The 22,395-nt window shown below is 36.0% G+C and overlaps 1 protein-coding gene across 1 annotated transcript; it reads right to left on the reverse strand.

The window, feature by feature from the left end:
* Window positions 1-5,761: 5,761 nt before the first annotated feature.
* Window positions 5,762-22,363, reverse strand: SLC7A2 (solute carrier family 7 member 2; the record flags this gene model as incomplete). Its single annotated transcript, XM_080343745.1, has 11 exons — window positions 5,762-5,949; window positions 6,543-6,651; window positions 7,619-7,785; window positions 8,093-8,298; window positions 10,298-10,400; window positions 14,116-14,255; window positions 16,761-16,983; window positions 17,631-17,767; window positions 18,342-18,507; window positions 20,574-20,729; window positions 21,988-22,363. The coding sequence occupies 11 exons, from the start codon at window positions 22,361-22,363 to the stop codon at window positions 5,762-5,764; spliced, it is 1,971 nt and encodes a 656-aa protein (XP_080199871.1).
* Window positions 22,364-22,395: the final 32 nt, after the last annotated feature.

A 22,395-nucleotide genomic window follows, 5' to 3' on the forward strand; every position in this document is an offset into this window, starting at 1 on the left:
AGATTCAGCTTTATTTAAAAATACAGAACAAATGCACAATTGTTATCCTGTGAAGTACATTTTACAGTAAATGAAGAGCAATGTAATTTCCATCAGAATCTGGAACTAAGGTAACTAAAAATATCGCTGCTTACAATTCTATTGTAAAAGTGAAAAAAGAAGCACCATATTCTTAAATATAAGCATTTTTTACATTCATAAAAATTCAAGACTTTTCATTTTGGTAGAGCAGTTCAAGGAAATACAAATTTGTGGTTTAAATTGCATCATAGTAATTCTATCTACATTTTAAATGCTCAGCAGCATATAATACAGAAATAATCACTACAATGTACACATGAACAGAAGGAAAAGTTAAAATGGAAATGAACAATAATGTTTCTTAAAATGATGCACACATAACTCTTTTTAAAGATTTGTAACACGTCTTTCATGCTTCACTTTCTGGTTACACAATGGAAAAAAGCCATCCTGAACATTCAGATCGTTTTATCCTTTGTCCTGATTCCAGCTAAACTTCTGCTGGTGAAGCTGGAGTTTACCCAGCACGAGGCTCAATGACAACATACAAAGACAAAATAATTTGTCCAATGGACAATAAAAATAATTATATATACACACAGTTCTTTGTAATGCATGTCTGTGCACAGAAATCCTTTGACTTAGCTAATGTTAAGGAGCTTGATTTCTAAAATTAAATGGAAAACAGATCAGGAGATGGTAAAGGCATTATATTCAGGTTTGGAAAGATCCAACTATTAAAAATGCAGAGATCTTCAAAACATATAGCAGGAAAAAAAAAACCTAAAAGCACAAATACAACTGAATACTAAAAGTACAATCAAATACAAAGATCTTACACTATGTGAAATACCAACTGCTCTTTCTGTAAAATATGTATTTGCCTAACACTGAGTAATCCCAGCGCTTTCAATGAGTGTACTGCAATTTCTATAAAATTCCTGGCAAGTCTAGGAAGAATTAGGGCCCAAGAGCATTATAAGGTGCTTTTATTGTCTTTTTTTTTTTTTATGAAATGAAGTAACACATGCCAACCATCATGTGAATTTCATTCCTGCTTTACAAAATGCATCTCCATGTCAAAGGCATCACACCTGATTAAAACAATTGCGCAGTCCCACACAGCCAGCCTGCACTGTCATGGATTTCACCGAGGCTGTTCAGCTCTCAGTATCTCAGGATGCCTATGGCACACCTGATATTGGGACTTACCAAAAAAATCAATGAAAACAGCATGCCTTTTGTTTCTTAAAAATTTTCAAGAAAACATGGCTAGACTCGTACATTTAACATCTAATAAAATGCAGAATATATATTTAAGCTTTACCAAGTCTATGCCTCTAAATTCATTGTATCATTTGAAGTTTCTGGGTAGCAGTGTTAGATTCTAAAGTAAGTACATAAGTAAACATATATCACTACTATTGCCATTTACTAGTGATAATTCTCTGACAGCAGGTAATATAAATAGATTTAACACATTGTGACATAAACATAATATGACATTTCAGGAATCTAACCAGCATTTGTTGTACAGGTAAAAACATACTATTGTTAATAGAGTAGTTTTATCCAGCAGACAATGAAATCTAAGATGCCTCATAAAAGTTCCTGTTGCAGAATTAGGACTGGAATACCACAAGAAGATCACTTTAGTTAAATTATACAGAAATGTTATCTCTTATCCCTCAGAACAAAAAGATTTATTTATTCTCCCTTAAATATGCTTTGGCTTACTTTCTTAAATCCAACTAGGTAAGAATAATTCCTCTATCTAAAGGCACATCCAGAATGTACAAACACGAATACATGTTTGGGGGGATTTTTCTCCACAAAGGAAGGAAAAAACCAATAAGCTACTTCCAATAAAAGATATTTTGTCTTGACACATACCATTATGATTTGAACAGAACGATTTACAATATTAACAACTATGTTAAAAAATAACAACAATTTAATTCCACTGGACTTGTGCTTTTAGCTGCTCCCTTGGCAAATACAGACACATGGCAAATGCCAGAACAAAACCAGGATTTGTTCCATACATGACACCCGGGTAAGGACTAGCGTGGCTGTCCTTCACATGGCCTGCTCCTGCAAAGTCCCACTAAAGCACCTGGAATTTTAAGACTGCATATAAAAATACACACCCAAATTACCACAAATATCTTACTTCTGGCTTGTGGTGTTCTTACTCAGCCACTGACTAATAATGACTTTAACTATACACACATATAAATAAGCTTTGCACATTTGAAACAACCAAGAATACCCAATGACTTTCATTTAATTACATTTTATATCTCATTAGTTAAGTGGATAGTTCCCTGTGCTGCGGCTGCTCCCATCTCCCTTAGCAACACTTGTACAGGCACATTCTTTTCTTTTTATATAATTGATTTCTATAACCAAGGGGAGAAATATTAATACAAATAAAAGGGGAAACTGTCAATACACAAAGTGCTGACACATCCATTAGGTAAATAAGCTGGAATATTTATTTCCTCTATCCCCAGAAGCCTTAGCTGGCACCTGCTTCAGTCAGAAACTTAGTATATTGACAGTAGCCCTTCAAAGGAAAATTCCAGTGCAAGTATAGAAATTATCTCAATCAGTACATCAAAATCACTATATGCTAATGTCAGAAAGATGCAAACACATAGACAGGTGTGCACCCATACATTCTATATGATGGCCTTGGGAGGGAATGGCATCTTCCTTGCACATCACAGAACAGCAGGAGTTCGCATCTTGGGGGCCTGGCTCGCCTGCTCTGCAGCATCAGCAGCCATAGAAAAAATAAATCTCTGCTTCCCAGACACCAAGATGTGTAAGGACTTTTAACAGAGCTGTGTTTCACTGTAGGCTTGTAAAGATGTGATGCAAAAGCCTTGCCTGAGCACTACTGACTTGCTCCCACAGCAATGGCATTTTTTGCAGCTGAGGATTTAAGAGTACTGGGCAAGACAGATTAAGAATGTCCTCTGAAAGTATAACCACTGAAGAAGCCATGCTGTTGACAGAGTTGCAGCTGATCAGGAAAAGCATTAGCTTCTCCTTTTCAAATCCTTGTGGGATTAAAAACAACATAATGTACATTCATTTACTTAGTTTTTTGGTTACTTGCATGTAAAACCTTTGTTTCGACATATCTAAGAGTTACTATATTGGATTCCTTTCAAGAACCTGAAAAGTCTTAAATTTCTAGTATTTCAAATAAGAACATGTAGGTTTTCTTCATTCTTGGCATAAAAATGGACATTCACTGGATAGAGGTATTGAAAATTATCAGTAGGTCTAGCAACTGCCCTGAGAATTCCTATCCATTCCTATCAACCAAATATTTACTTAGTATAGCATCTACTTGTATTAGTCTACTATGAGATTTGAGTCTTTCTTTAATGGCATTTGTAAAACAATGATGAGTTGTGGAAAAAAGTGGCTATAACATGATCAATTTTGGATGGATTCAAATATATTAAAAAACGGTATCCTATTGCCACCTACACTATAGTTTCTCCTCATCCTCCGTCTCATCCATTTCTAAGGACCACCAATTGTTAGAACAACGGTCCCTAAATGCAGTTGCATTTAGAGGATGTATACACTTGAACATCCGTTAAGAGGTAGGTGCTACACCTGTTTCATGCGTCTCAGATTTTCAGAGAGCTGCTCCTAATTCTGAGTAGCCAGTAGAGGACACTGGTGCACCAGCACACGTGTGTCCTTCCGCTGCGGCTGGCACTGCAGGACCCTCTCCTCCCAGTTCAAACCGGGAACAAAGGATCAGGCTGGAAACCTCAGAACTGCTCCACGGTGGAATATCAGCCCATTGCAGGGTTCTCTGTTGAGAAGCATTTCTCCTGCCCTTCAACATTTAGGCACGCTTCTCTCTTACAACAGCGTAACTTGTTTTAAGATTAAAAAGCATGTATTTATTGCTGTGAAAAAGAACAGGAGACAGATGCAGCTTAACTAGTCTCTTTTTTTTTTTTTTCCCCTCTAAAAATTTTTGTGTTTGTGTGAAATTCTAGTCATTATAAGGTGCTTTTCACTATCAACCAACATAGTGACATAGCTTCCACTGTGCTCAACTCTCACGGGATCTGAAGTTTTTGTATGATACCTACCAGCAGAAATTAATACTAGTGATTAGTACTGGCAACAGATTGCAACTCTCCATGACAAAGTCCAAGACAGTTCTTACTTTAGGGAAGTTATTTTTATAAATACGTTCTTAAAAAATAACTTCACCTTTTGGAATCCTTCATGAGACTTGAGCCTGCTACTTGCTAAGAAAGACTGTTAAAATATCTGGGTACCTTTGACAAGTGACATTACTTTTATGTTGAGAGAAGGAAGGTTTCCATTTTCACTAGCTTTAAAAAAAAAAAGAGTACTGCTGAAAAAAAATCGGTTCTTTACATAAACTAGCATTTGAACTTCCTACCAACTTGAATGGATTTGTAGATGTAGACTTGGCTTACAAAAACCTGCTGTGCTAACGTATGTTTAAGGCTTAGTTGAAGCGCTGAAATACTGTTTTGACAAGGATTTTTTCCAAAGCCTGGGCCTCTGATTTTTTAACTTCCCCTTCAATCAGAAAAGAAGGCTGGGATTTTGTGCATTAACTTTTCTGAGGAGAAGCAATGTGTAACAACTGATCTCAGAATTATCAGCTCTGGCTCATGATAAAGGAGAAGAAAGTATAGTCAGAACAAAGGAGTAGTAAGGAGGAAAACTTGATGACTGCTGTATGTAAATACCCAATTATGTAGTCAGGGATAAAATCCTGGCCCTTCTGAAATCAAAAGCATAATACTTGCTAAATCGTATACGAATGTCACTGTCAATACTGTGACCTACAGATTAGTTGGAGTCTCCTTCTCTGAAAACATTCAAAACCCACCTGGACACATTCCTGTGCGATCTGCTATAGGTGAACCTGCTTCAGCAGGTGAGTTGGACTAGATGATCTCCAGAGGTCCCTTCCAAACCCAACCATTCTGTGATTCTGTTATTATTTCCCAGATGCTTTTGCAGAAAACAGCACAGCTCTTCTTGGAAGTATTATTTTATACACACAGTATCTCTAAAAGGAAAGGAATTCACATAAGCAGAAATCTTGAATACTATTTAGAGGGACTAAAAGCCTTTGAAATATCTTCACTGTTTGAGTTCTCCATGACTACAGATCGGTAAGGGTAAGCCATTATTTCTTTTTATATAAATACAGGATGCTCTACTTTTTGCGAAGTATCAGATCTGTACAATTACCATTTGTTTTGCAAATACTTTACAGGCCTGTCTGCAATTTATCTCCTGTGAGAGTTACTTCTGTAGAAAAAGAGAGCCATTAGATTGTGACCAAAACTTGCAACAGAGGTAAGGAGAAGGTAAAAAAGGCACTTGTGTTCACAGTGCAGTGTCAAATGTTCAGAAATGCTTGCAGGCTGTTGTAAAATTCTTCATATTCTGTGATTGGCAGTGATTTTGGATGACAGTTCAAACAATGCATCCAAATTTTTTGCTTGCCAAAGGGTACTCCTCATTTGTTTTTTAATTTAAATATTAATCTCCATGCTGTCAGGTCTGCAATGATGAAGATGGATTAGCAGCTTGTCCAAAACATCAGCCAGGCCTTGTAGTAAACACTTGCAATAGGCAGAAAGCTTTTGAAATTTCAGTCTGCAAGTAAAATGTCAATTTAAGGTTTAAAAGACTTGCACGTTTGTATAGACTAACATTCACTTGTCCTCTCACGTGCAAGAAACTGATCACTTTCATTTGCATTTTCAGGTTCATCCACTTCTTCCACAGGGTCCTTTTCTTGCAACCCACTGTTTTCTGAACAAGAATCTTCATCTCCATCGCTATGATGACCTTCAAGACTGTGCCTGATGCCATAAGCAAAGTAAATGAGGAAGCCTTGCGAAAGGAAAGAAGAGTTAATAAGGTTTTCAAGCATGCAGTGCATTGAAAAGTAGCTAGACATTACTCTCTGGCTGAACATATTTTCCCAAAAACGTTTCTTCTTCAGGTATCTGAATTAAAGGTCATGCTTCAGGTCTTCCTGTTTCTATGGAAAGTGCAGGCACTAGATTACAGTGCATCACTGCTGTGTAAATGAATGCTCTAACAGGTCATGGAAACTACTATCTCTAATTTATGTCTAGATGGAAAGAATGCAGTTTTCTATATCTTAAAGGAGAATGAATGATGTACTGGGAAGAAAACTGTTACAAAGAGGTCTCTGCAAAATTGTATCTATATTTAGTAGGAAAAAAATGTGGCTTAGTCGAATTAGTCCTATAACTTTGATTCTTCCGATTACCGCAAACTGTATTTACAGTTTTGCCTGCATATATATACCCCTTCTGAGGCATACTCTTGTTTTGATCAGAAATATCAGCTGACTTATTAAAACACAGACTTTTATTCAGATATTTAAAGCAAGATAAGAAATGTTCTAAGAGTCAGTACTAACGTAAGAGGTGACTGAAATGAACAGAAGTACCTACCAAGTGCCATCCAGAAGCTGAATCTGACCCAGGTTTCTCCACTTAATTGCACCATCAAGTAAATATTTACCAGAATACTTAATGATGGCAAAAATGGCAATAGTGGAACCTAAAAGGAAATATTTAATATGTCTGTAGCATTAAATGTAATTTCTTGCATGTCACACTTGAGTTATACAACAAACTAGAGGTGACACATTTATTCACTAAAAACAATAGGAAAATTTTCTTCTTGAAATAGAGGGAAATTTTCTTTGTCACTGGGTTTACCCACTGTTTTCCACGTACCTTAAACTTTTAACACAAATTATTTTTAAAATACATTATCTAAGGCTGTGCACAAAATCTTTCCAGTTTGTGCTGAACATATACTAATGAATTCCTGAATCTACAGCTGAAAAATATTATTTGTATATTTTTATATATCACTTGTTTCTGCACTGCCTCTGCAGTTCCACCAGATTCCTTGACCTTCAACAGTTTTAGCTCCATTATTGCCATTAAATACTCTATTAATTATCTTAAAACATAAGTGAAAGCTCAAAATGAAAGTCTTTTTATACTCTGTGAGGTCCAAGCTGTACCATGGTCCAAACCACTGCACACAACACTGACAAGTGACTCCACACTAATCCGTTTCTGAATAATTTTCTGGTTTCTAAGTGCTTAAATTGAGGTTTAAAATTACATGGGTGTCAGTGATGTGTGCCTTGTGGATGTGACTAAAAGAATACCTAGACCTATGTTGCCAGATCCACTAGTTGTAATAGCAGCTGCCCACACCATCAGTGGTACAGCCATTTTCTGCAGCTGTGCTCCTAACGCATGTCACACATTCAGTCTGTGGGCAATGAAACCCTTTCGTGAGTCCTGAGAAGACCTGAACTGGAATGCACAGGCCAGTGATGCAGCTGTGAGCATCTGCTACACTTCCCTTCACCAAAAACCCTGCAACAGTGGCAGTGCAGTAATGAAAGAATGCCTGAAAAAGGACCATCTCTCTCTCCCTCTGCCCCACTCCCACTTGTCCAAATCCATCCAAACCTTTCATTAGATAATAACATAAAGTTATTCACCATAAAGGCTACTTTCTGCTGGTTCTGAGGCTGCCTTTGGATGAGGAGAACAGTAACGATGAAGGATGCCACCAACACAGCAAGAAGGCCGATGCTCCAGGGCTCCATGTTAGCAATGAAATGAATCCCATACGTAGTGAGGACACTCAAGCAACAAACCAAGAAAGCTGTGTGTTAAAAAAAAACCAAACGATGGGGAGGTCACTTGATCTCTGCATTGAAGAGGAAGTGACTTTTTAAGAAGAATGATAGCAGGTCTTCAGTATGAAATGTTATCATGGAAATGGTTAATTAAAAGAAAATATAGTAGACTATAAGTTAGATCCATCAGGAAGTATAAAAGCATTCTGCAGAATGATACATTAATTATGACTGAAAGAAGTCAGTTTATCACAGGATTTTTAATTTTGTCTTTGCTAAAATACCATTATTTATGTTAATGCATTATATGAGTTTGGACAGCTGAATACTTACCTAATAGACTCACTAAAAAGTTAACAGTAGTTGCAGTCTGCTCTGTAGGGAAACTGGATGGATTAATCAGGGCCTGAAGACTGAAGTGATTCTCTTGTATCATATTTATCTGTGACTGACTTACTGCAGATTCCCTTTCAGATGCAGTCAAAGCTGCCTTTTCTGGAGAATATTTTGGTTGCTCGTAGGTTAAATTGGGTTGGTACCTATGCATAAAAAACCCAGCATAATAAAAAAGTAAAGGTTACTTTGGGATTTGAAGCAATATGACTCTAGGAAATTATTTAAATACTAAGTTCTTTGCAGTAGAAATTTAGAATTTCCCAGTTTATAACCACACTGCAACATCATATATTATGAGTCACTATACATATAAACAAACTATGGCAACTCACTTTTTTGCTGAGTTTAAGAATTTTTGGGGCAGCTTTTTAAGCTGTTACTGCACCAGTGGGTCAGATAAATGACCAGTCTTGTATAAGAAAAGGGGACTGGATCTGGTGGTCAATGGCAGGGAAAGGGTAGGGGAGCTTTTCAGCAGTGGCAAGTTCATTCTGACTTGCTTCCCATACTGTAAGAGACCTCCTCACTGGCATAAACTGACATTTTGCATCTGCTTCATTAGAGTTTAAGTCTATTTTTTAAATTCATATGTTAATTAAGTTACTATGGTATAAAATAATCTTCTCTTTTGCAGTGTAAATTATGGCAACATGGAATTTGAGCTGAATGTAAGCCGTTATAATTTTCAAAGTTAATTACTTAGCCTTAAGTAACTTTTAAGTTAAAAAGAGTAATACACAATAAAGTGAGCTGTAGCTACCAATATATCAATATTATTCTGTAGCTATAAAAACAGAACAGATACCAGAGTTTTACTGACAAGTATTTATAATCTTACTCATTGAGAGATAATATTTGCACTCTCTTCTAGGGCTACCACACATTGAAGCTCTTGTTTGGTCTTACATTTCTAACCAGGCTAATACAAAGCAATTCTTTGAACTAGTTCATTCTGTGACCTCCCTAGAACACTTGCATCTTTCACATACAACTCCACAATGTAATAGGCCAGATGTACAACATAGATTATATTCCTATCAAAATATAATTCACTGAGTTTTGGACACAAGCTTACTTCTAGTACCTTTGGGACTAACGCTTGGACTAGTACATCTTCTGGAACATAAACGGTGTCTAGATTTCACAGGAGGCTTTGACTTGACTAACGGCTATATTGTTGTTTTCTTTGATGGATCACTGCTTCTTAGTAATTGTTTATATGTGTACAGCTATTTTTTAAACATTTAGCTATGTAGCAAAAAACATACACTGTAAATGTCACTTCTGTTTATATACTGACCAATGCAAAATAAAACAAAATAGAATACAAAGGATGTTTTTGACTCATCGTGCTGGTTTAGCTAAAATTCAGTTAATTTTCTTCATGCAGGTGGAATGTTTTCTTTTTAGTAGCTAGCATGGTCTTTTGGTTTGGATTTAGTGTGAGAATAATATGATAACACTGCTTTTTCCCTGGGATAGAGTCAATGTTTGTTTGTTTGGCTTTTGGTAGCTAGATGTGTTTTGGAGTTGGTATGAAATGAATATAAGAACTCATGGATATTTTGGCTGTTGCCAAGGAGACCAAGGACCTTTCCAGCTTCAGGTGCAAATAGAAGCTGGGGGGAGAATAACAGGAGAACACCCAGACTGACATCCAGGTTGGTCAATGAAATATTCCCTGTCATTAGCATCATGCTCCATATATAGCTGGTGTTCATTTTTCCAGCTCATTACTTCTGTTCCATTTGAGAGTTTGGGTTTTGCAACTCATTAGTCTGCCATTTTGCTGGTTTGGGTTTTCTTTTTGCCTTTTGGCCAATTGCCTTTTGCCTTTTTGCTCTCTTGCTGGGACTGGCTGTTCAGGACCAGGGGTACTTTCCCTTCCAGGACTGGCTGTTCAGTGCAACTGGACTTCATGACCAATTACGTTATTACTATTACTATTTACATTTATATTTATATTTATATTTATATTTATATTTATATCTATTATTAGTCTTACTAAATTTTTCTTATCTCAACTGATGAGTTCTTCTCTTCCCTTTCAGTTCTCTTCCCCATCCCACTTGGGGAGAGGGGAGGTGGGCGAGGGGTTGCTGTAGCTCTAGTTGCTGGCTGAGGTTAAACCACGACACTCACCTGAGAATGAGGACACAGGCTGCCACAAGTGAATAAGCGAGAAGCGTGCCAATAGACATCATGTCCACTAAAGCCTTTAGGTCAAACAGAAATGCCATTATAGCTAAAAAAGAAAAGAAAATGCAAAATTTGTATGAGGCTGACATATTAAGTGCTAAGATTTTAAAATCTGTCCACAGTGTAACTTTACATTGTTTTACTGACAACAGTATAAGTGCAATCATGGTAATCATTGAAAACACATTTTTGAAGTCATCGCCAACACTCTCAAACTTAATTCCCTATGACTGGGAATCTCATTCATATAGATATGCATTGATGAGCCATACAGTCATGCTGCTTAATCAATCAATAAATATTGGACTTATTTGGCCATTAGTATTTGTACACGTGGCTTGTTGAATTTGGGCCACATTGAAAATACATTTTCATAGATAAGGTTCAGATCCTGCAACAGAATCTCAGCAAAGCTGAGAGGATGGCTCCCATTGCAAAACTGGGGAACAACGGTCTGATCCAGTAAGTCGCCGGGATGTAAAATTTCCACTGATCTGAGAAAGAGTTCTATGTGAAGAGGACTTTCAGGAGCTGTCATGAAAAAAATAGTTTTGTAGGGTTTTTAAAAATTTATCTTACTAAGAAAAAAAGTTAAGTTCAAGTGGCCTTCAGGAAAAGCCAGTGAAATCTCACAAGATTTAATATTCTTAAGATCACTGAAATCAGAGGCAGAAACTACTATGATACTGAGAGTAATCATAGCAGGTTTTGTATTTCTAAAAGCTAATGCCACATTCTTGTGGAGACTCTGGAATGTCTCTTTTTGTCTATGCTGCTTGCACACAGACACACAATTCATAAAGAATTTAGCACAAGCCATCACTAAATGAAAGGCTACTGCTAATTCATTTGAAATACATGTGGTCAAAGAACCTCTTAAAATACTTGTATTTTATTAACATTATTGAGATGTATAAAGAATCTAAAAATGCTTACATTTTGAATCACCAGTAATCTCAACATTAAAAGAAACTATTAAATGTAGCCTTTATACACTGTATGTATATGCACAGACAATTTTTTCTACATTCAGAAATACTTATATATAATATGTATGTTACATGTTTGTTAACATATTTGTAGACAAGTGTATAAGCACAAAAACACACATTCTCCTGTTTTTTGACCCTGAAGGAGAGAGCAAAATGTGATTTCCTGAAAACAAGACTGCTGTGTTACAGAAGTTTTATTTCACCTTTGAGTCTTGTCTTCCGATGAAGGAAGGAAGACCATCCTGTTTAATGATGGTGGATGTTCCTAAATCAAGTAAGTCATTTACAGCATATATTCCTGAATACCTCACTGCTTTGCATGCTCAAAAGAGCACAGGCAAGCAAAGCTGAGAAAGAACAGAACCAACTATATCCTCACATACAGTAGCTGTATTTCATTTTCAGTCCTAGCTTTGAAAGGCTACTTTGTAGCCCAGAATATTTTTTTTGTATTAAAAACAAACTGAAAAATGCCTGTAAGTTTTTGACTAAGAGAAAAAAAGACACAGTATTGCTTTTCCACCTCTCTTAATTCTAAGCCAAGAAACAATGGTGTTGATAGATCAACTTATGGTGAAGAAATCTTGGACTGATACCAAAACATTTTGCCACGTGCGAAGTTTTGGAATAGTTATTACCACATGTGAGAAGGTAAGTCACAGTAATAACATGACAATTGCCTCAGCTGCAGGCTTGGCCTGATAACTTTAATTAATGGCCTAAACATGTACTCTCTTTAACATTTCCTAAAGCTATGAAACTATCCATGCTACGAACTAATAGAAAAGTCATATAATATAAGCTGTTGCACACATCCATAACAGCTCTGGCAAAACTTTTTATGACCACAAGTTGCCAAATATGCAATTTTTTTTATTTTTTTTTTTTTTAAATAGAAGAAGAAATGACTCCTTCTCCAGCAGTATATAAAGCTGTCTTCAGGTGAGTTGTTGACACACCAAATTCCCCAAACTGCCTACAGGCAGTAAAAGTGACGGCTGCTGCATAGCTATATCAGTCAGTTTACCAGCTGAGTAAAATGGTTTTCTTTCTCCTCATCATTACTGTGATTTCAAATAAAGATGATAATTTCATCCCAAATAATTGCGCTTCCAAATTATCATAGGGGAGTATGTCAATATCATAAATTAAAATAATACAAAGTCAAAACAATAACAATTTATTTGTACTCTGACCTAAGAAAAGGAAACTGATAATAATGCTTCATGTGGGAACTGTCTGGATAATGACTGTGTCTTCTCACATTATTGTCAAGTACATGGTGTGAGCAGTTCCAGTCTGGTGGTATCTGAGGATGATCCTGACTATTAAGAATAATACTCTACTCTCAGTTCTGAACGTTTTATTTGATATCAATTTTAGCCAGGGCTTTCAGGTGTCATAAGGCATGTTTGTCACATTTGAATTACATTTAAGACTTATTTATTTGCCTTTCAGTTAAATATTTCTAGAGCTTTCGGTTTTCCTGGAAACAGACATCCCACTCAATGACAATGAAATCTGGGCACAGCTACATGGACCTCTGCACGAAGTATGTACAAAAGTGGAACAATTTTATGTTAAAAATTTCTCTTTGTGAAACATTAAGAGTTGGCAACAGCTCCCAAAATGCTTTTTTGCTAAAATATAAGTAGGCATGTATGTGCATACATATAATTGCATACACATATGTGCATACACACATAACCCCCCAACACACACGCACATACCCCTCAACCACAATTGGGTAAGCCTACACAAAACCAGAATAATTTTCTTTAGAATAAATGCTTAAAATCTTTGTATTTTACACAGAAGTTGATCCTGCTGCAAAAGTAGATTTCTTTTCCTCATGTCTCACAATAAAAGTGACAGTTATTTCCCCCCTTTACAGGTGTGATATAGAGACAGACAAGGAAACCCTGTAAGTAGAACATCAGCCTAAGGGACCCAGATTAAGTAACAAGCTTATTCACAATACAAGAGGCCAATATAAATTAAAAAAAAATAATAATAAATCAAATCATTTTGAATTCTGTGACATTAAGGACATCACTACCACCATGATTGGTATGATCCGGAGTTCTTACACCCTTTGATTACTCTGTAATTTTATTCCCACTGTACATGCAAGGGAAGTTAACAAGCAGCCCTTTTAAAAAAATATAAAGTACCATGCGCGTGCATAGAGTGTTTAAATCTCAGTTTTAAGTAACACGGGCTTTGAGAGCTTACCAGAGATGACCCCTGCTGTCAAGGTGGCAGAAACTGGTGCCTGCCTCTTACTCACTTTGGCAAGAAAACTAAAGAGTAAACCATCGCGTGCCATGGCAAACAGAATTCGGGGCAAAGGGAACATAGAGCCGAGAAGACTAGAACAGAAAAATGTATAGTTCAAATACAGGTTATCAAGAGCACAATGCTTTACCGGTAAACCCAACTATACAAAAAGAAAGCTTGGAAGAGTTAATGGGTTTAGGTTTAGTTTTGGTTTAGGCTCTGTGTTGCTGCTTTTTTTGTTTGTTTGACACATGTTCTTGGTTTTGGATTGTTGTTTATTTTGAACCTAGGCTTTGTAGTACTTGAGATTAACCAACAAATACAAAATCTGTGGTAAAGTTTTACTGGTAGCCTACTTTACCTGGTAACAATCAGATTTGATCATTTCAGTCCAAAGCAAATCAAAGCTGCACAACAGTGGTCTATTACGATATATGCAATGTGTTTAGCAGTGCACCTTTCTTCACAAGGATCAACTCTTAGTCTCACCTGCTACTGCACCAGACGATAGAGTAGCAACTAGTGGGGTCTTCGTTTTGGAACTGATTTGAGCTAGATATTTGAAAAGCAAGCCATCCTTCGCCATAGCATAGATTACACGCGGCATTGGGAAAATGGATCCAAGAAGACTGAGTAAAAAGCAAACACATGCAACATGGCAAACACAGTTCATGCAGAGTTCTATCATGGACAAGATAAACAATGTTAATTAATGGCATGTATAGAAACAAAAATTACAATTGTAAGACAAAACCAGAAAGCCCAAGATACTACAGATCAGACACAAACAGAAATTTCTGTTTCCTTGTAAAGTCGATAGCTTTTTTTTTTTTAATTTAGATAATGGAATTCATTAGAGAGAATTACCAAAATAATTCATGCCTTCACTGTAGCTCTTGGGTATTAGTGGACCAGGGACGTGTTCCAGGTCACACTAACCATGCAATTAAGCTTTAGTATTCCTGGAGAAAGTCAATCAGACAGCAGCAGCAACCCAATAAGCATTAGCAGCATCTCTTACACGCTACATTTCCATGTGAGGCGGCTGATTAACAGTAATCCAAAGTAAGCACTGTACAGTTATACCTGGCACATTATGTTTTTTTATTAAAGCACCTCTAGCCAAGCTTCATTAAGATTGTTTCTTTGTTTGCTGAAGCTAATTAATTTAGACTTGTTATTAGCAGAACACAAAAAGCTTTTAAGATGTTGATAACTCAAAGCTCTTTTTAAACATACTTCTTAAATCAGGTGGTTTCTTTCCCTCAAAGCAAAATATTGTATTTAAGAAAACCAAAACCGCTGAAAGGATGAAGGGCAAAATCATAGCCAGTATAACCTCTGCAGCAAGCACACTAGTTTTTAGCCAGGTGAATGGCTGCCTTTCTTACTATAGAGAATTGACTATATCCCTTACAAAAGGCATAGATTTACATACCACAGATGCTAAGTACCTCCAGTAATGCTTGTGAGACATGTGACACACATGACAAACATGACACACATAAGTTTCATCGTACGTGAACTGATTTTGATGTATGAATGTCTCTTCTAAAAAAAATAAGTTTCCTAAAACACGGTGACAATTGATTTTTCAAATAAGGATACAGTTAAAACCCACTGCCATTTTTTTGCTGTTGTGGCTTTGTAAAATTTATTTATCCTACCCCTCTTTTAGTACACATAAATAACAGAAATATTAAGAAACACCTTTACCCTGAGGTAAAAAGTTCACAACATAACATAATAAGAGGTAACTGTGTGTACTAAAAGCAATGATCCTAACATTTTTTCATAATTGCACCTGTAAACTGAGGAGTATCAAATACAATTTTCTTTGTTCTGTTCTAAACTGATATCAGTCAAGAGACTGAGGATTAACCTCTTCACCTAAGTAAATATAATTCTTTAGAATACACAGGAAGAAGAGACCAACAGTTCAAATTTCTGAAAAAGCATTCTACCATCTCAGTTCATTTTGTTTTCCAGTATTAATGTCTTTAATCTAGTTTCTGCTTATGTATCACTTCCACTATTTATCAATATAGAGGAAAAATTCAATAAAATGCTCAAAACTGAGGAGACCATGACAGCTAGACAGAAAATAACTAAAAGCCCAGGATTAACTGTCTAACTATGACATTGTCCAGTCAGCCCTATAAGTCCTTTAATGTCATTCCGGAACTCTTTCCTTTTTCTGTCCGATCCTACATTAAAATATTCCTTTCCTTTACATCATTGTCCACAGTTGATCTTCAAACTAATGCTTACAGAGTTATCTCAGGGCACTGTTTGCATTAGTGCTTAACCAGGCATGCTGTTTTCCTTTGTGACAAGGCAGCTGGTATTTTTTCCACTGAAGTTCATGTAAATGACTTCTCACCTACATAAGCCCAGGTAGAAAACCAGCATCAGCATTTTCCTATCCCTAAATTCAAATGTCAAGCAACATGTTCTATTCTATGGAAGTGTTTATACCATATTACAATTGGGGTATAATATATATGAACACATACTAATTTCTCTCATGCCCTCTCTGATCTTTTTAATAAAAATAACATGTTAAGTTACAGTTACATCCACAGTTTCACAAAGGGGAATAAATTATCACATTTTCACAGCTATAATCTGCATCTCAAGTACCCGCACAGAAACCACAGGAAGAGATCATGTCAGAAGACTGACTACTGGAAGAAAACAGAGACAGGCAAAGAAGATGAGGAGTGGAGATAGTTATTAATCTCTTCAATTTTGCCTGCAAATACACAGAGCCCATAATGCTGTTGAGCCATTGGGAGTGGACAACAAGGAAGGCCAGAATGGGTGAGGTTTACTTTATCATTTATTAAGGTAACTTGCAGGTCATATGTCTGAAAATACATATTTTAATTAAAAAAAAAACCTTCTAGGTGATAAGCCAAAGAGGTAGAGTTCAATAACAGTGTGGTTTAAAAAAAGGATCTTAAATTAATGCATCTACTGTGGTCAAGACCTGCTCAAGTCTAAAATGTGCTTGTAATACTTATTCCTAATCCTTTGCATGAACTGAGCCTTCAAAATGAACGCATGAACATTAAATGTCATATATTATCTATCAGCTTTTCCCAATAGAATTTGTATTTCAAAGTCTTTACCTTGTGGACAATGCACAGAGGGATCCCACAGCTACAACGTATTTTGCAGGACCCCATCCAACATATTCAAATGCTACTGGCAGAGGACTTTTCTCGTCTAGTAGATAGTATGGCATCATAAGTGTCAGTGCAGCTGAAACCCCAAAATAGGCCAGGAAGCAGACAAGCAGGGACACCACAATTCCTATGGGTATGGCTTTCTGAGGATTCTTGACTTCTTCTCCTGAAAAAAAGGAAAAAAAACACCCCACCAAAAATTCTTAATAATTTCCACCTTCAGCTTTAAAAGATAACATCAAAGATAAATCATTTGTTCATCTAAGCCATAGAAATCACATTTGTAATGAAAGTTTTAAAAATCTGTATATAAACAGCTCAGTGACACAGAACAAAACTCAGTATTTTGTTGCCAGAAATAGCTTTAAAAAGAGAGGTAAACTAAAGGACATAAAATACATTCTATATCTATAATACTGGAAGCCCATAATTTCTAGTTATTTACCTACAATTTCTAAGTTAAATGAACTCATTCCCTATCAGCCATATATAAGCCAGCTTTTAGGAGAGATACCTCATCTTAGAGAATTGTAAAAGTGAGCAGGTGATTAACATGATTTGGACAGAAAAAAACGTATACTAAACACTTCCCAGACTTAGAAAGCAACCATTAAATTTCTCTAGAACAGGAATAAAATAAGTAAAATCTCCTTCCTAAACTCAGAGTCATTCTACATGGACCAAAGGAGGTTTCAGAGAAAGCAAAGGACTAACAGTACACAGATTGTTATGTTGCTTGTGTGGGGTTTTCTAACAAAAAAACATGTGATACATATATACTTCTACATGTACACACACATATAAGTACTATACCAGTTGTTGCAATGCAGTCAAATCCTACAAATGCATAAAAACATGTTGCAGCACCAGCCAGTGTTCCTGTGAAACCATATGGCATAAATCCTCCGCTCCCATATAAACTTGTCACATTCTCATCGGATGAGAAATTCCTATAAAGAACAAAAATACAACAGAAAAATAGCTTTTGTTGCTGTGGTTATTGCTAGGACAAACACATGCATCCTCCTCTCCTACCATTCTGGAAAAATATGTTAAAATACTCTTTGTCAAGACGGAGTTCTGCTTTACAAAACTTCATGAGAAGACATTTTTATGTTTGTGCTCGTAAGAAAGACAAAAATATGAGTACATGGAAGAATACCTGAATCAAGAAACTATCATCTTACTCACTTTGCAGTTGGCAGCAAAACATATTAAAACACTAATGGTGTAGTCAACTCTTGCTGTCATAATCACATACCGCAGTTCATACAATACATGGCTGAAGGGCGAGAAGCCAGTAACCTCTCAAATGACTACAGACAAAAGTATTGAAATAGGATGATTTTTTAAAGGAAACTACAAACCAATAATAGAAAACTATTTTTAAGGGAATAATATTTTATCGTCCCAACAGGAAAGTTATTAGTTGATACATTACTTAAAATACCACAAAAGCAAGTATAATGGAAAATTGCTTAGAAGATGAGCTAGTAAATAATTTTTTTTAAAAAAAGTAATTACTTTGTTACTGCAGTAAGGTTTATGAGATATTCTTCACTAATTTTCCAGTTGTAAGGATCTCCTTTCACAAAACCAGAAATCATAACGAAGATTAGGACCAAGATGTTAACAGCAGTGAAAACTTTATTCACCCACGCAGATTCCTTTACTCCAAAGGATAAAAGACCTAGAAAGTAAAAATATTTTATAGGTGTGAATGGTCCCTTAAACTAATAAAATGGAATTTTAAAGAAAATACACATGCAAATGGTGTGAATAATACTAAAAAAATAGCACTAGCTTTTATACTTTCAAAAAGCAGTAGCACAAATTCACTAGACTCTTTGACAGCATGGTGATTGAAACCATAAAACAGGAAGCTTCTTTAACTGTATTCTTTAAGCATTTAAAAGTATTTTAACCAGTTGTTACTTACTGCTTTTCTGAGATTCCAATTCATACCTCCATTTTATGTGATGGAGCATAAGAATTCTGTGCTTAATAAAAACAAATTGGTAGAATCTATTCTGTCCAGAATGATTACTCATTAGATTAATAAAATAATCAAAATTATTAGACTGATAATGTGATCTGTTCACTCCAAGTTTTTCAGGTCATATCCACCACAGAGTAAGAGTCCCATTTCCTAGCGCATTAATAAAACCTCTGAAAGAAATGCACACCTCCTGTTCATAAACACTGATCCATAGAGATTCTAAAAAACAGTCTGCCACAACATACACGTGCCTTAGGTTGCAGAGTAGTGCATTTAAACAATCGGAAAGTTATTGCATCGGGATACTACCGTGTCTTTGGATTTGTAACAACTGCAAGTGTACTAATAGTTTAATGGAAGAGCAGGCAGTGAGCAGATCAGGCAAAATTAAATACAATGGGAAAGCCTCCACAGGTTCTTTGCGCTCAAAGTGTTTCCACTAATATCACATACATGCTTTCCCTCATTATTTAGAGATTAAGTATGAAAATTTTAAGCCTCTCAGGATAATGCCCAAAAATGTCCAACTCTGTTAATGAGACATTTGGTATCTTCTTATAGCACAGAAGTTATATAAGCTGGGCATTTTTTCTTGGAAGGGCATTTTTATTGGAAATAAGTTTATGCTTTCTTTAGCTTAGTTTCTCTGAAAAAAACAGTGTCTCAATCAGCCTAATGCAGTATGATACATACTATGTACATTTTTAAAAGTCCTTTCTGTAGCAAAACCAAAACAAATGAAAAAGACAAAATGAGATTTCTGTGGACTTTCCCTTGTGCTGAGTACATAATGTTTTCTGTAAAACATCATCTGCTACAGAAGGTTATACCCATATAATTTATTAGTTTCACTTTCCAGAGAACAAAAGCTCCTGCTTTTGTTTGATCTGAAGAGAAGTGAACACAACAAATATTTGAGATATGGGTCAGACCTCTACTGAATACTGATATACTTCTAGCCCTGGCTGAAAATAAACTATGTGCTTTAAAACATACTGACTGCTTCCTTCTCTCCTAGTGGCACTAAGAAATGTTCCCTTGTGGAAAGCAATTGTTGAATGCAAACATGCAAATAAGGTGCAGTATTTTTCGGCTTTCCCTCAAAAAGCTGGTGTCAATGTTTGTGATTTAAAATCATGATACATGAGTAAGAATGTAAAAGAAACATGACCGAGTGGGGTAGTGATGAAAGGTTTACTCAGGTTTCAAACCAGTCTGTTGGGCCATGCCAGTACCTTGGAGTGCCCTTTAGCTCAGACTAGTTCCAGGCTGGAGAACTCTTTTAAAGACTCAAAAAGGAGAAAGTTATTTTATACTGAATAAGTTAACAATTGAAAGGGGAAAAAAAACCCCCTTACAAATACCCACTGCATACACAATATATGACTGAAGGAGAGCCCATCACATTACCAAAACACAGAACTCAAGGTCCCTCTGGAAGCATCCACCAGCAATAAAGCAATAAAAAAACCACAGGAAATGTTATAATTTTCCTGTTATCACCAATCTATTACTGAGAAATGATTATTTCATGTCTCGTCTTCCAAAAAAAAAAAAAAAAGCGAGTACACATGAAAATTAGATTATATAAATTTAATACCCACAGTCATTGTGTCAATACACACATGTAAATCTAAATGTCTCAGATATTATAAAGGTTATTTCTCATAAAACAAAACCTACAGTTTAGCATTTTTGTCTGTAAGAAACACTCTGACATCACAACCATTATAAATGAAGCCATATATGTGTCTTACCTGATAAAAGTAATACAAGGAGTACAGCAAAGAAGTCAGGATACTCTGCTAGCCCAGTGTAATTCATTTTGAAGTAGGTTCTGAAGAAATGACCAATCTGTTTTCCAAGAAGTTCATCAAAGGTGCCACTCCAGGCTCTTGCTACGCTTGATGTACCTTCATAAGATATATGCACATTCAGGGTTTTGCATACATACAAGGATACAGTTACTTCTACTACAAAAGAAATAAAACTAAGCATGTAGCTACTTGCAATTTAAAAAACAGAGCTTGTGTTAAAATGGTGGGATTTTTGCCAAGGGATTTTAAAATTATTGAATTTTTTCTACATACTTAAATGATAATATTTCTACAACTAAAATATACAAATTTGTACCTCATTTATTCCCCAAATATTGCAGAAATTATTTCTGTATCATTTCTATTTCATGCTATTCTAGAAGACACTTATTTCTAAAGATACAATATGATGTATGTCAAACAATATAAAGCAATGTCAGAAAGCAGTTTAAGAAAGAAGAGGAAGAGAAGTTTGTGCACCTAGAAGTAAAACAAAACAATCAGTAGGAAGATGTATATTGCTGTCAGCAGTACTTAAGACTAATATACTTCTTCGGTCAAGTGTGTGTGTGTGTCAACGGCTAAAGGTAACCTTGTTTTTACTGCTCTCCTGTAATGAAATACACTTCAATCCAATACTTGGGCATATGGATTTTGTAGTAATTTGGGCAAGAGTCCTGTAGTTAGGTACACATATACAGCTAGATATGCTTATACAAAACACAATGGATGCTTGGAACAGGTACCTCTGGAAGAAAATAGTTTTTAATCAAAAAATGTTGTCTCTGCGAAAGCATTGAAATAGTTATTTGAATATCTGCTATATAAGCATTGATTTTATTCCCGTCTGGTCAACTTTGCATTTTATGGGATTACATGACAGGACACCATTTAATTAGCATGAGGTTATAGTAACAAGTTAGTACTTAAACTTAATAACTTTCTTGAAGTGAGATACTACAGTGATGGGGTAGCTGTAAATGTCCTTGCTGCGTACATTCAGAAAAAAAAAAAAAAGTGTATTGATATTATGAAATTATTCTTGCTGACCAAAGATAGCAAATAAATCCTGTTTATTCTTATGCATCATCACTGAACTGACAGAATCTTCATACAAGTTCTTCAGTCCATGATGCTGAAGAAAGACTTTTGCAAAAGCCCCTTGCAAAAAATCTGGTTACAATGGTGATGCTTAGGAGGAAATAAGGTAAACATATTACCTTGGTTATTTGATCCCAGCAGGAGTAAAAAGCAATAGTAGCTAAGTAGAGAGACAGAAAAGACAGACCCAAATCTGTATCATATTTCTGCTGTCTCAGAAACCCTTGAGACCTGTGTTTGTTCTTAATCTTACCTATAACATAGGACAAAATGAGATTCCAACCAGTGATAAAAGCCCACAGTTCTCCGACAGTTACGTAAGTATACAAATACGCAGAACCAGTCTTGGGAACGCGAGCACCAAACTCAGCATAGCAGAGACCTGCCATCATAGATGCCAGCGCAGCAATGAGGAAAGAAGCAACGATGCTAGGTCCAGAATCAGATTTGGCTACTTCTCCAGCAAGAACATAAACACCAGCACCAAGGGTACTTCCTACTCCCAGGGCTATAAGGTCCATCGTTGATAAACAGCGGCACAAGTTGGCATCTTCAGGACTTTCACCACTGATGTTCTTCTTCCTCACCAGACACCGAATGAAGGACAAAGCTGGTCCACAGGGCAACATGGTGGATGTAGAGCTCTGAAATAAAATAAATC

The sequence above is a fragment of the Nesoenas mayeri genome (assembly GCF_963082525.1).
Source record: "Nesoenas mayeri genome assembly, chromosome: 4".
Taxonomy (NCBI): domain Eukaryota; kingdom Metazoa; phylum Chordata; class Aves; order Columbiformes; family Columbidae; genus Nesoenas; species Nesoenas mayeri.